This window comes from Pteropus alecto, unplaced genomic scaffold (assembly GCF_000325575.1).
Source record: "Pteropus alecto unplaced genomic scaffold, ASM32557v1 scaffold44, whole genome shotgun sequence".
In the NCBI taxonomy this organism is placed as follows: Eukaryota; Metazoa; Chordata; class Mammalia; order Chiroptera; family Pteropodidae; genus Pteropus; species Pteropus alecto.
In genome coordinates, this window is record NW_006436812.1 from 8,050,310 (window position 1) to 8,064,332 (window position 14,023).

Below are 14,023 nucleotides of genomic sequence, written 5' to 3' on the forward strand. Positions count from 1 at the left end.
TGCCCCATTCCATCCCTCTATAGGAGGTTGGGGAAGGGGGAAGAGGTGAGGGCTGTGGCTAGGGAAGGGCTTATATCTTCAGGGAGACTCTGCTCACCCAGCCATCTCTCTAGTGGCCACCACCTGTCTACTAGTGGACGCCCATGCAAGGCCCCAGGCCCAGCAGCCAGTGGCAGGTGACTCCCATGTTCACCCTCCATGCCAGTTGAGACCTGAGTGCTGGGCTGCCCACCTCACCCAGGCAACAAGGCTGAGCCTCCAACAAGGCTGAGCCTCCTCCCATACCCGCAGAGGCTGCCACAGGTAAGCTAGGAAGGGTGAGGCCCAGGGCTCCCACCTCTTCACAGGGCCTGCTGGGGAGGAGGGCCAAAGAGGCTGGAGAGCCTTTTCCAGCTCTGGGCACCAGCTGCAAATGGACAGTATCACAGGCTATTAATAACCGCCACGAATATGCCCCGAGGAAGGGGCACACTGCACTAGCTGGAGGGGGAGGCTGAGGCAGAGGCGGGAGCCAGAAGCTGAGCCTGACAGCAAGGGGACCCCGAGGCTACTCCAAGAATGTTGTTCCCAGTTTCTGCTGCTTGATCTCAGAAAAGTCCCAGCACTTCCTCTCAGTCTCTTGAGAAATTTAAGAGCTGGGTCACTTGACCTCTAAAGTCCTTTCTGGCTCAAGCGGGGTTCAAGGGCCACTGGAAAGGTATGTATGGATATATTGCCATTTATTTGACCAAACCTCTACTGATAGACACTTGGGTCTATCCAGCCTTTCCACCCTGGGGGCCTGGATTCTGATTCTGCAGCACTTCCTCCATCCTGGCTGCTTAGCCTCCTCAGGCCTCCTGCGGCCTTGCGTTTAGTGCTGGGCCTGCCTGGGTGCTGTCCATTCCTATGGTGCTGAAGACGACGAGACCAGAGGGGCGGCCTGGGCTATAACCAGAGACCAAGAGTAGAGAAGGGGAGATAGAGCAGAGGACGTTCAAGGTTCAGTCCCTAGCTCTTCCCCTCACCTTGAGGAAATTGCTTAACACCGCTGAGCTTCAGCATCCTTATCTCTAAATGGCAGCAGCAATATAAAGCATTGGCATATTGAGAAATCAGGTGATAATTTTTACTCTATAATTTTAGAGATAGTAAAGCATAGTCATTAAGCTTTTGGACATGAGTGATAACACCTGAATTTGAATCCTGGTTCTGCCACTTACTGGACAATCCTGATCAAAAGACACGACCACCCTGTTCCTCAGTTTCCTCATCTATCAGTTGGGATGAATAATAGTCCCTGTGTCATAGGATTAGATGAGTTAATTTATGTGCAGCAATTGGCACATGGCAGGGGTTCCCTAAGTGTTAGCTATTATTATCACTTTCCTCTTTGTTCACAGTGACCAGTGTCACAGCCGCTCCCGTCTCTGCAATGCTTGGGGCTGGGGCTGTTAGAGGAGGCAGCACCTTTTCCTGCAAACACCCTGGCCTCTAGCCCAGACCTGCCACTGACTTCCTATGTAATTTTGAGCAAATCTCTGTTCTCTTCTGGCCATTAGCCTCCACATCTGTAAAATGGAGCTAATGATACCTCATACAGGATTCTGAGAAAATAGCTATGTGCCTGTAGGGTCACATTCAGGAAAGCCAAGATATAAAAAGTTACGACTTCCCAAACATGTAAAGAATTATTCACCCAGGATTTGTCACACCCTGACTAAGTGTTAGAAATAGCAAGATGATTAAGGCATGGGGCTTGCTTTCAAGAAGCTCTTGGATTTCTTGCTGAATTGTTATTCCCCTTCAAGGTTTATTTGGGTGCCACCTCTTCCAGGAAGCCACACTGATCCCCACCACCAGTGGCCTCCCTGGAAATGCTGGAGCACTGACCATTGACTTCATGGTTACCTGAGCCATTATTTTATTTGCTTTCCTGATTGTGTAGGCTCATGCCCTCTATACATTGCTCAGCCTACTCACCCCACGTCAGTACCTAGCATAGTTCCTGGGTTTGAGGAGATATGCTCATCTGCAATCTTTAGGTTGCAAGTTACAAAAACTCAAACCGGCTTAAGCCAAAAGGGAAATGCTTTGATTCATGAAAGAAACATTCAGGAGTATAATTGGCTTTAGGCATACCTGACTCAGGTGCTCAGAGCCATCAGAAATCTCTGTCTTTCAGGTCTGCTTATCTCTTTATTGCTTCATTCACAGACAGGCTCTCCCCTCCTGGCGGCAAAGCCAGCCCTCAGCAGCTCCAGGCCTGTGTTCTTCAGCCTTGCAGACCAGGGGTCAGAAGGCATCTCTTTCCTGATAGCTACAGCAAAAGTCCTAAGGCTAGATCTCAGTGGGTCACCTTTGGTCACCTGTTCATTCCTGAACCAGTCACAGTAACCTGGTAGATGGGATGGATTCACTGGTTGGCCAGGCCTCGGTCAGGCCCGCCTCTAAAGCTGGGGTGGAGACAGCCCTACTGAACCACATGGGCCGAGAGAGGCCATTCTCTGAAGAAAAGGAAACTGGTTGGTGCTGAGCAGTAAAAACATTACAGGGCCATTCTAGAAACCACTGAAAATGTGTGAGCTAGACAAGAGTCTGGTCCCATCTACTCTTCAGAAAATTTATCTGACCACATGTATGGAGGGATTGGAGGGGAGGAACCTGGAGGCAGGCGAGGGGAGTGTGTGCGGGTGTGCAGAGCTGACTCAGCCAGTCGGGCTAAAGGAAAGAAGCTCCAGCCCCTCACTTTATAGAGAAACAAAGTGAAGTGGATGAGAGAGGGCAGAGGGGCTCCCTGTCCTCCTCACTCAGTACCTGAAATTCCATCTGGTGGCTGCTTTTCACAGAGACTTTTAATCACAATACAGACCCAAACAGCTGACCCACCCAACAATCATCCATTCAGTGGCATCCTTCCAGGTGAGGGCTTTGTTAAGGATACCCTTGGGATTTGCCTGTACTAAGGGATAGTATGGGTCCAGACACCTGACGGAAGGGACCTGGGCATGGGGACAGAGAATCTTAGTAAAAAACGTCTGACTGACATCAGTTGGTCCAACCTTGCCCTTCAGTGATCACTGATTCGCCAACAGACAGACATCTAATGTCTGCATCTCAACCCACCCCACACCACTGACCCCCGTGATGGGGATGCACTTCCTCCCCGCTTCAACTGTAAGCCCTGTCTTACTTTGAGTTGCTATCTACCTGGGTCTGCCTTCAGCCTCAAAGGACACTGCGTGGGATCTGAAGCCCAATGGCGTGAGTTCAAATCCCAGCTGTGCTAATTATTAGCTCTTGAGCAAGTTACTTAGCTCATCGGTGCCTCAGTATCCCTTTCTGTAAAATGGGGGTAATAATAGTAGTGCCTACCTCCCAGACTTGTGGTTGTTAAATGATTTAATCCACAGTGTTAGCACAGCACCTGACATATGATAAATGCTCAATAAAAATTTGTCAGTATTATTACTCCCCCACAAGAGAGGATAAGGACAGGCCCCCTTCTCTTACAGGCTGGTCGCCCTTCATCTACTCTTGTAACTTGATTCTTATTTGGTTGCCAGCATTACCACTATCGAGGTTACCTTCTCTGGCCACACTCCTGGCAGTCGGACACACTGAGGTTCAAACCTTAGTCTTCTGCTTACTCGCTATATAACCCTTGAATTAGGTAGCTCTAGCTTCTATGACAAATAAGCCCCTATATCTCAGCTGCCTAACACAGTAGAGGTTAACTTCTGGCTTAGGTAATATGCAGAGTGGGTAATCCTCATCGGCAGGTGGCCTCCCATAGCCCGGGACACAGGCTCATCCTACCCTGGAGCTCTACCACCTTTTAGGGCCTTGGAGTCCTCTTCATCAAGCCAGTGTACCGAAGAGAGAAGAAACTACCCATTCTAAAAGCCCAGCTTAGCAGTGACACATGTCATTTCTGTTCACATCCCATTGAGGAAACCAGTCATGGCCCCACCTGGTTACAAGGGAGGCGAGAAATGTAGTTCCCTGCTACAGCTGTCTTCAAGCAACAGCGCTGTGTTACAGAAAACAACAGTTTTTGTGGGCAGTTGGCTATCCTTTCAGTTACCACAGTGAATCATCAACCTCTTGGGCTCTGTTCATCTATAAAATAGAAAGCATCACACAATTGCGGCTATGGTTATACATCAAGCTGTTTTTAAGAAATAGAAAGTATATTGCCCCCACTTCTCAGGGTCTTTGTGAGGACTCAGTGATTGACGTTTTGCCAAGCTGGCACTGTATATGTGAAGGACAGGGGGTTCCAAAGTAGGCCCAAGTTGGCTTATGTATTTGGTGTAGTTTTCATCAGAGACCCAGCTCGAGCCGCCTGCCAACAGGAAGTCATAGGTGGTTCAGTCTCGCTTTTTGCTTGGGAAACTCTCCCAACTTCTATGGCCCTCCCACCCTATGGTGGAAGATCCCGCCCACAGGGCCAGAGACTAGTCAGAGCCATGCCTGCCGCCATGAATAGGGGTGACACCCTCCTGCCTTTAGCAACAGATAGAAAACCGAGGGCCTCCCTTGGGGCCAGCAAGGACATACATTTGAGTGTGGATAGATGCAGTGCCAACTACACAGGGCCAGCCACGGGCCTCACTGCCTGGTGCTGGGAAGGTCACAGCCATCAAGCTCACAGCTGTTCCTCAGAGCAGAGGCAGTGACAATGATGAAGGTAAAACACTTTTAGATCAAGTTCCCTGCTGAGGCCAGCCAGACAAATGCCTTCAACTACTCTGAGGCAGATGTGTTTAACTTCATTCTGGGCTTGAGTCCCCATCCAATGAAAGGAAATGGTCCCTACCGCCTGGACTGTTATGAGGATTAAATGAGTTAATACATATGAAGTACCTAGACCAGTGCCTGGCACCCAGTCACCTCAGCAGGAGCTGAATGAGTACATGCACATTTTTGGCTGAGGCTGTGCCCTCTTCTGGGCCTCAGTTTCCCCACTTAGGTACTGAGGGATCTGGAGGAGATGGCCTAGCATTCTGACTAGGGAAAACAGTAGCTAAAAGTGCCAACTTTGGGGCCATCCCAGCGCTAGCTGTATGAAACTTGGGCAAGTTATTTAGCTTCTGTGTCTCACTCTCACCCCTAAAGTAAGGATAATAACACCTACCCCACAGCTGTGGGGATGACATGAGTTCATCCTTAGAACAGAGCCTGACACGTAGTAAGTACAATTTAAGTGTTAGCTGTTATTGTCATTATTATTATTTTCATCATACAGATATAAAAACAGGCCCAGAGAAGAGACGTGACTTGCTCAAGGTCACCCAGCTAAAAAGTAGTGCACATTAGACTCAAGGCCCATGCTGTTTCCATTGTTCCCCACTGTGCCTCCTAAGTCACATGCATCGTAACTGGGTCAGAGGCAGTGGGGACCCGGGGGGATGACGCAGCAGCAGGGACCGTGTGCGGATTAATTCCTTGTCTCTTGCCGACACCTTGCAGAGAACGAGCCTAAAGAGAAAGGGAGGAGGGGAAGGGGGGAGGGGGCAATAGGGATGATCCCCCAAACTGGACCCTGGGAACCAGGGGAAAGGATAAGGGAGAGTGGCTATCATGTAGCCCCAGCCCCTGGGGAGCTCATAGCCTGTTGATGGGGACAGAGAACAGCTGAGACACCACCACCACCACCAAGATATTCAACAGGGGCCTGAGAGACAGGAATCGGCACCTGGGGCAGCAAGGAAGGCTTCCTGGAGGAGTGGAACCTAAGGATAACGAGACCCAGGAGCTGGGATATAGGGAGGGAGAGAGGTGTTAAAGCTATAGAGAGGCAGTTCAGGGCAGTGGTCAGTGCATGAGCTGAACCTGGGGTGAGGGGCAAATGGGCCTAAACCCACCTCTCTGTGGCTGTGCCTCTGACCCACCCCGATGCCTACCCAAGGCAATTCTGAGGCCAAAGTAACAGGGAGGAGCCAGGCACCAACCTGGGGGAGGGAGGAAAGGGGTTTCTAGCAACTTGGGGCCAAAGCCCAAAGTGGGAGCATTGCACATGTGCACACATGCCTACACACACGTGGCCCACCCACCTCAGGAAACCTAGGGAGGGAGTCCACACACATCAAAAGTAAGTAGCAGAGCAGCCCAGCATGTCTCCCTGGTAGGCTCATCAACACCTGTTGGGGAGAGCCCCACACTCTCTACAGAAGGCCCAAGGACGCTGGCACACAGCCTTCATGTTCCCTGCTGCATCGAAGCCATCTGCCTGGCTCTCAGGATCCTCTACCCAGACAGTGGGTGGACATTTGACAGGGGTGGGGAGAGGGGACCCCTTCCAACCCTGAAACCGGAGAAGACTATAGTGGGGAGATGTCACCCACTTTTGCCCAGCTGGTGGCTGCAGAGACTTGATACGATGCCATGGCGCGACTAGGTCTCTGTGAACCTGCCACCATCCTTCCCTCTAGGGGTCTGTGTAATGGGCTAGAGATACTGAAGGCATTCACGTGACATAGATGATGCCTGGTATATATCCTCTCTCGAATGACCTAGGAGAGGAAAAGCAGTAGGCAGGGAAGGTTCTATCAGAACAGGCTCGTTCATGAATGGAGGGGAAGGGGGCTGAATGGAGGAGCAGGATCCTGAGGAAGCAGAAGGGGCGGGAGCCGAGCTGAGGAAGGGAGGAGGGCTCCCTGCTCCCGCAGCCAGCTGGGAGGACGTACAGATGGAGCTCCGTTTGGGGCTGGGTGGGAGGCCAGGAAGTTCCCTCCTGATGTTCCTCCTCTCCCTGTGAAGTGGGAGGCTGGGTCGTGCGGAGACGGAGGAGAGCAGAGGAGGAAGGGAGTGTTTGGGTCTGGAGGGGGAGCAGCTCGTGGACAGCTCACCCGGCTCCCATCCTCTGGTCATGCTCCGCCAGAGAGAATGCAGATCATACTAATGAGAACACACCCACACCTGACAGTGACAGCACTTACTGTGGGCCAGGTGCCAACCACATCATGTCTGTTAGCTCAATCTTCACAACAGCCCAGAGGGAGAAGCTACTCATATCCTTTTTAATAGATGGAAAACTGAGTCCCAGAGATGAAGTAACTTGCCCAAAGCCAGCTAGCAGGTGACAGAGCTGAGTTTCAAACCCAAGTGATCTGGCTCCAAGTCTGTGCTTTTCTCAGAGTCATGGGGTGCTCTTGCAGGAGGTAGCTGCTGAAAATGCTGGATGATACACCTAGGACCGGAGGTAGAGGGATTGAAGTGATGGCAGAAGAGGCGCACCAGGAGGCAGGCTCCAGAGGTCAACTTGCAGAGGATTCAGTGCTGGCCTCTCCTGCTGGTGCGCATACACGCACAAGTGCTCACGCACACCTGCTCCTGGAGGCTCAGCTCTCAGTCTAACCCTCCCCACATCAGACAAGAAATGCAGGCCCCAGGCCCAGACTCTCCTCACTGCAGCGCTCTATCCTCCACCACCTGGAGGCAAACTCAGTACCTCTGAGTGGTGGGTACACACAGGAAGCCCCCTCCCCAGCTTGCGCGGACACTGAAAGGATCAGTCAGGCTGTAAATGTGGAGTGTAGGGGTGGAGGGCTGAGTCTTCGTAGGACAGGTGCTCTGTCCTTGTGTCCGACGGCCTGGGTTGTGTCCTGAGACAATAGCTATGGTTGTGTGTGCCTGAGCGGGGTTCTGTTGTACGTGGTGACCATATGTGCACCATCCTGCCAGTTTTCTGAGACTGCACGGCTGACGTATTTGATTCTGTGCTCTCTGCCCTCAGACCTCACCTTCCCCACCCCCTGCCTTATTTTTTCTACAGCCCGTATCACCTTTTCTCATAATATATAATTCATGTGTTCACTATGTTTATTATCCTTCTCCGCTAGAATGTAAGTCCCATGAGGCAGGATTCTTGTTTGTTCGGTTCTGTCCCCAGGGCTCTGAACAGTACCTGGCCAACAGCAGGTGCTGATCAGTACTTGTGAATGGGAGCACTCTTGTGGAGTCGATCTATGGCATGTCTTTGTGTCATTATCATCCCTGACACTGTCTGGATGACAGCATGAGACAAACTGGTGGTACCCAAGTAGGGGTCAGGGGGCAGTGACTATCTCTGGAAGATGTTGACACAGCCTGGTCCTGAAGCTTTCGGGAAAGGTGATACTGCAAAGGTGCTTGTCGCCCCCTTGTGGTCATCTTGGACATGGCATCCTGCCTCAGCCCCCAGGGATCCTGGGAGCCGGGGAGGGAAGAAGTGGGTGAAGGAGGGGGCCCTGGCCTGATGTCACATTCCGTGCCACATCCCCCTCAACAGGGAGAAGATGAGCGTGGGTTGCCCAGAGCCAGAGCCACCTCGCTCCCTGCCCTGCTGTGGGCCAGGGAGCGCCCCTGGACTGGGTGCAAGCGTGCCCCTCCTCACTGAAGACATGCAGGCGCTGACCCTCCGAACACTAGCTGCTAGTGATGTCACCAAACACTACGAACTCGTCCGGGAGCTGGGCAAAGGCACCTATGGGAAGGTCGACCTGGTGGCCTACAAGGGCACAGGTGAGTGTCTGCAGGGTGGCTGGTTTTGAGGCTGGGTTAGGGACTTAGGCGCGGCTCCTGAGTGCTCTCTGCAGGGGCAGGAGTCTGAGCAGGAAGGCAGAGTCCAGGTCAAGAGGATGTGCCCTGAGCGGCGCAGGGAGGAGGAGACCAGGCAGATGGGTCAAAGGAGGCATTGGGGGGCATCCAAGGTGCCTTTGAGACAGCCAAGGGGATGCACTCAGGAACATTTGGAGTTCAGGAGATCAAGGTCAGGGCTGGCAGTGGTGTTTGGGGAATCACCAGCGTATTGATGATAGCTGACCCCAGGGAGAAAGACAGAGCTGAGAGGGGGTCCTCCAGAATAGGGCACCATACTTAAAGGGGAATAGAAAACGACGCTATAAGGACAGTATGGCCATCTCCATTTCTCAGGTAAAGACACGGACCCAGAGAGACTCAGTCACTTGGCCAAGGTCATGCAGAAAGTTTGAGCTAGAATGAGACCCCAGTCATCAGCTCCAGAGCCTTCTCGCTCAACCACTGAGCTTGATGCCTTCCCCACATTATAGGCTCACAGCAGTGTCCACTCAGCCAGTCAGTAATGGGGGCTGCATGAGCTCCCACACCTAAGGCAGGTGGCTCTGTGCCAACTAAGCAACAGGAGGAGCACTGGATATGGGGTCACCTGAGCTTTGCCACTTGCTTGCTGTGTGACCTTAGGCAAGTATCTTATGCTCTGTGTGCTTCGGTTTCCTCCTCTGTAAAATAGGGTAGCATTAACGCCCAGCTCATAGAGTCATTATGAGAAGTGAGTTGTGAGTGTGGATTGCTGAAGGTAAGGCCTGTGATGTGTAAATACTCTGGACACACAGGTGTGTGTCACACAGCTATGTACCAGATGGGTATAGGTGCCTGCCCAAGCAGTCAGGGATATATGCCTTGCGGACTGTCACCTCTCATTGTCTAATTCCTTCTTATTCATTTGTCCACTTAACAAACATTTGTTGAGCACGTACTGTGTGCCAGACCATTATAGCCACTAGAGATGCAGCAGCGAACAAGACAAAGGTCCTTGCACTCAGGAAGCTGTGTTCGAGTTAGGGGAGACAGAAGAGGCACATACAGATATAGTATTCACATATGTCAGGAAGAAAATGAGAGAGGATGGGGGAAGCAGCAGGCCCTCCTTGAGGGCTGCAGGCCGAGTGCAAAAGACCCAGGTTGCACCCTGCCTTGCATGGCCTTCGGCAAGTGCTTTCACCTTGCTGGGTGTGTTTCCTACCCATAAGATGAGGATAGTCATGCCCACTGGGACCCCCATCGTGCCTTGTGGCTGGACAGGCTGTGCAGACAGGCATGGGTATGTGTCCGGTACAGGAGGCCATGGAAAGGGGGGCTTCACCACTCTTGCCCTGCCAGGCACGAAAATGGCGCTGAAGTTTGTGAATAAGAGTAAAACGAAGCTGAAGAACTTCCTGCGGGAGGTGAGCATCACCAACAGCCTCTCCTCCAGCCCCTTCATTATCAAGGTCTTTGACGTGGTGTTTGAGACGGAGGACTGCTACGTCTTCGCCCAGGAGTATGCGCCCGCCGGGGACCTGTTCGACATCATTCCTCCTCAGGTATTTGAGGTGGGGGCTGAGAGAGGGGAGATGGTCTTCCAGGTCCCCAGAGTGTGACAGCTGGGGAGGAGTCAGGCCACTCATTTAATGGATGAGTATTTAACGAACACCTACTGTAAATCTGTCACTGTTTGGAGGGCTGGGGATTCACAGTTCACAAGACAAAGGTCCCGCTGTGGTGCTAGTCAGGGATACAGACTTGGCAATAAAGCAGATAAGAGACTGAGAGGAGCACTGGAAGGAAACGGCCAGAGTGATGGACGAAGTCCAGCAGCACCCTCTTCTGCAGCTGCACAGGACTGGGTGGGGGCGCGAAACAGGAGGCAGCAGGGCCTCCAGAGGCTTCCCAGAGGAGGCGCCCTGGAGTGGGGAGAGTGCCAGGAGGATTCCAGGCACTGGGCTTTGCAGTTGCCCCGTGCCAGGTATGAACCCGCTCCGCCGCCTGCTGGATAAATGGCAAGGCCTCTTGGAACCTCGATATCCCTATAAGGGAAAAGGGCATAATGGCCGCTGCCGTGAGGAGCTGGTGAGGCAGTGCAGGATAGGGCACTTAACACGGCACCTGGAACACGGTAGGTACTCAGTACCCAGTCAGTCGCTGCAGTTGTTGGGGAAAAGGGAAGGAGGGGAAAACCGCTGGGCGGGCCAGAACAGGAGGCAGGGATGCCCATGTGGCGTAGTGGGGCGCAGCTGGTGCTGGCGTGGGGGCGGGGCCACAGGAGAGGCCAGGCGGGGCTGGAGGTGGGATCCGAGCGGCCGCACAGGCTGCTGCTGCTGCTGCTGGGGGTGGTGAATGGAAGAAGGACCGAGATGGGGGAGGGGCTGGCGGCCCTGAGTGCGCCCCGCTTCCCTGGCCCCAGGTTGGGCTCCCCGAGGACACGGTGAAGCGCTGCGTGCAGCAGCTGGGCCTGGCGCTGGACTTCATGCACGGGCGGCAGCTGGTGCACCGCGACATCAAGCCGGAGAACGTGCTGCTGTTTGACCGCGAGTGCCGCCGCGTGAAGCTGGCCGACTTCGGCATGACGCGCCGCGTCGGCTGCCGCGTGAAGCGAGTCAGCGGCACCATCCCGTACACGGCGCCCGAGGTGTGCCAGAAAGGGCGTGGACGTGGGCCTTCGGCGTGCTCACATCTTCTGCGTGCTCACTGGCAACTTCCCATGGGAGGCAGCCTCTGGCGCCGACGCCTTCTTCGAGGAGTTCGTGCGCTGGCAGCGCGGCCGCCTGCCCGGGCTGCCGTCGCAGTGGCGCCGCTTCACGGAGCCGGCGATGACTGTTCTCAACCCTTCCGGGATATCACTGGGCCTTTCCCACTGCTGGCCTTTCATTCTCTTAATTCTTCTGCCCTCAATCGTCCTTTTTTCATCTTCCAGCAGCATTTTGTTCCCCTTTTCCCTTCCACCTAGGTCTGTGTCTTAAACAACAAGAACAAAAAGAAATCTATTTTCTGATGAGTTAGTGGCATTTTGCAGCTATTTTTTCATCTTCAGCTCTTGAAAACTAGAGTTGTGATATCTAGTCATATTTATTTAATTTTTAGCTTGTCATGGATGTAATAATGACTTTGTATTTGTGGTATCTTGCAGGACCGATGGCCGCCCGGACAAGAGCAAAGGGCAGGTGGTGCTGGCCACGGCCATCGAGATCTGCGTCTGAGCCACCCCGCCGCCCTCGGGCCGGGCGCTGTGCACGCAGCCGGGCAGAGCATCAGAGCTGCCCTGGGCCCACGCCAAGGCCGGGGTGGCGGCCGTGGCAACAGCGACCAGCCCCACGGTGGCAGGAGGGAGTAGTGGTAGACTAGGCAGGATGGAAGGCCTGGGTGCCCGTCCGTCCATCCGTCCGTAGGGCCGGCAAGATAGCCACCAAAAGGCCTCTGGCCCAGCCCGCAGGAGCCAAGCCCCACAAGACCCAAGGATTCAGAGGTACCCCTTGACACCAGGAGCAAGGGAGCTTGCAGGTGGACTCCCCAACACCTCCCTGAATGCTGGAGCCCTGACTAGTTACTCCTGGCCCTTTGCACCCCCTGGCAGACCATCCCACAGCCCCATTCCAGGTCCTACCCTCCTGCCCCCCTACACACCTTGGGCACAGAAAGGGACTGAAGTGGTAGGGAGAGAAGAGGCTTAAGGCCTCTGGGCACTGGCTAGGAGGAGGAAGATGAGCTGAGGGCAGAGTTTTGCTCAGCTGCATCCTGCCCCTTTCTTGGGAGGCTGGAGGGGAGAGGCCAGGCCCCCTGCAAAATGTAGCAAATGTCTGGACGTTGCAAAAGTGTATGCAAGTGCATGCACTGGGGCACAGGCTCCAGGAATCTTGTGACTTCCTCCAAGCCATTTCCTTGGTGAGGACACGAACAAGAGGGCAGCTTGCCTTGGGCCACACAGCCACTGAGAGGTAGAGCTCTGGTAGCCCTCCCCCAGGAGACAGAAGGGCTCCCAGGGCAAGGGCCTCAGCTCCCTGGCACCCCTGGGGCAAAGGTGTGAGTGCAAAGCCCACCTCAAGAACGAGCTCCCCTGCCGGCGGCACCTTCCCCATGGCCCAGGGAACCTCTCCAGTCCTCTCTGTTCTCGCTGCCCTGCCCAGACAGTGGCCTGGGCTTTGGCATGTGGCGAGGTTTCTGCTGGGGAATCTCCTGGGTTTCTGCCTTGGGCTGACCCCGCATCTCCCACATTTCTAGTCCTGGAGTATACGGCTGTGGGCATGAGAACAGGGTGCCAAGGAGATGTGAGGGCGGTACATGTGTGCTGGGGGTGTGCAGCCTGAGCACTCCCGGAGTGCATATGTGCACATGTAGCCTTGTGTGCTGAGCGACTGTGTCCAGATGCCCAGTGACTCCGTCCTGCCCCAGGATTCTCACCAGGCAGCTGCCAGAGGGTGTCCCGGCCTGCTTTTCACCACACCCCTCAGGGAATCCGGCCAGGAGGCATTTGCAGGTTGGATCAGGCCCCTAGGCAACAAAGCAGAGGAGAGGAACCCAGCCTCACCCAGCGCTCCCTCGTGAGCCCCGCCCTCTCTGTGGAGGCCTGGGACCCGGCAATAACCTCAACATGGGTGAGGCTGCCCCCTCTGCCTGGCAGCACACCATCCACTGTCCTGGGCCCTACATGCCGGGGGCTCTCTGGGGTTCTAGGCTATTTGAGGGGCTCCTTTATGGGCCAGGCTGACCAGAGGGCACCCCAACTACCCTCTGGCCTGGAGCCCCCACCTCTTCATTCACCCCTCATTTCCACCGCGCAAAAGGGCTATAGGTCCCCCTGCCCTGCCTGGGTCCAGTTTACAAACAGGTAGCCCCAGAGCCTGGCCCCCTCTCCTTGGTGTGCCCACTCCTCTCAAGACCCACCTCTCCAGCAGGCATTGGGGCCCTCCACACGCCAGGTAAGTAGCAAACCCTTCCTCCCACCAAGGGCCAAGGCCCCCCCCATCACTGCCCCGGCCCACCTGGAGCCCACCTGGGCACCTCTCCCAGCCGCAACTTCTCCTTTTGCCTTAGGCCTCTCAACATCCTGTTTCCTGCAATAACAAGGAAGCGAGATTCCAAGTAGATGTCCCTGTGCGTGCTCTTTCTCTGTTGAGATCCTTGTCTTAGTAGCTAGGATGTTAGAATTGGGAAGGGACCGTAGTTATGTAGCCCAGCCCTGTTTTCAGAGGCACACGGGGCAGTGACGGCCTGACGCAGAGGCAGGACCAGAACTGGGTCTCCTTCACTGTCAGGGCCCGGCCACTGCCACTGCTGCTGCCTACGCTGGTCGGGTTGGGACCCTTTGCCCCTTAGGGGAGGTGTTGGTAACAGATATTTACCTCAGTTTATGTCACTGTTGAAGAAAAGAAAAATAAATAGCAAAAAGTTAACACCGTAGACATGAAAACTTAGAAGACAAAAAAATTCACAAAAAAATCCCCTTGCAATTCTGTGAAGGTGTGTGTGTGTGTGTGTGTGTGTG

The 14,023-nt window shown here is 54.1% G+C and overlaps 1 protein-coding gene across 1 annotated transcript in view; it reads left to right on the top strand.

Annotated features, from left to right (window-relative positions):
• The window catches only part of SBK1 (SH3 domain binding kinase 1), an 18,767-nt gene extending 7,026 nt beyond the window's left edge, over positions 1-11,741 (top strand). Inside the window, 6 exon segments of the mRNA XM_006926999.3 lie at positions 8,255-8,487; positions 9,886-10,088; positions 10,949-11,189; positions 11,192-11,214; positions 11,217-11,404; positions 11,672-11,741. Coding sequence (XP_006927061.1) covers positions 8,262-8,487; positions 9,886-10,088; positions 10,949-11,189; positions 11,192-11,214; positions 11,217-11,404; positions 11,672-11,741 — 951 coding nt within the window. The 5' untranslated portion in view covers positions 8,255-8,261.
• The last annotated feature ends 2,282 nt before the right edge of the window (positions 11,742-14,023 follow it).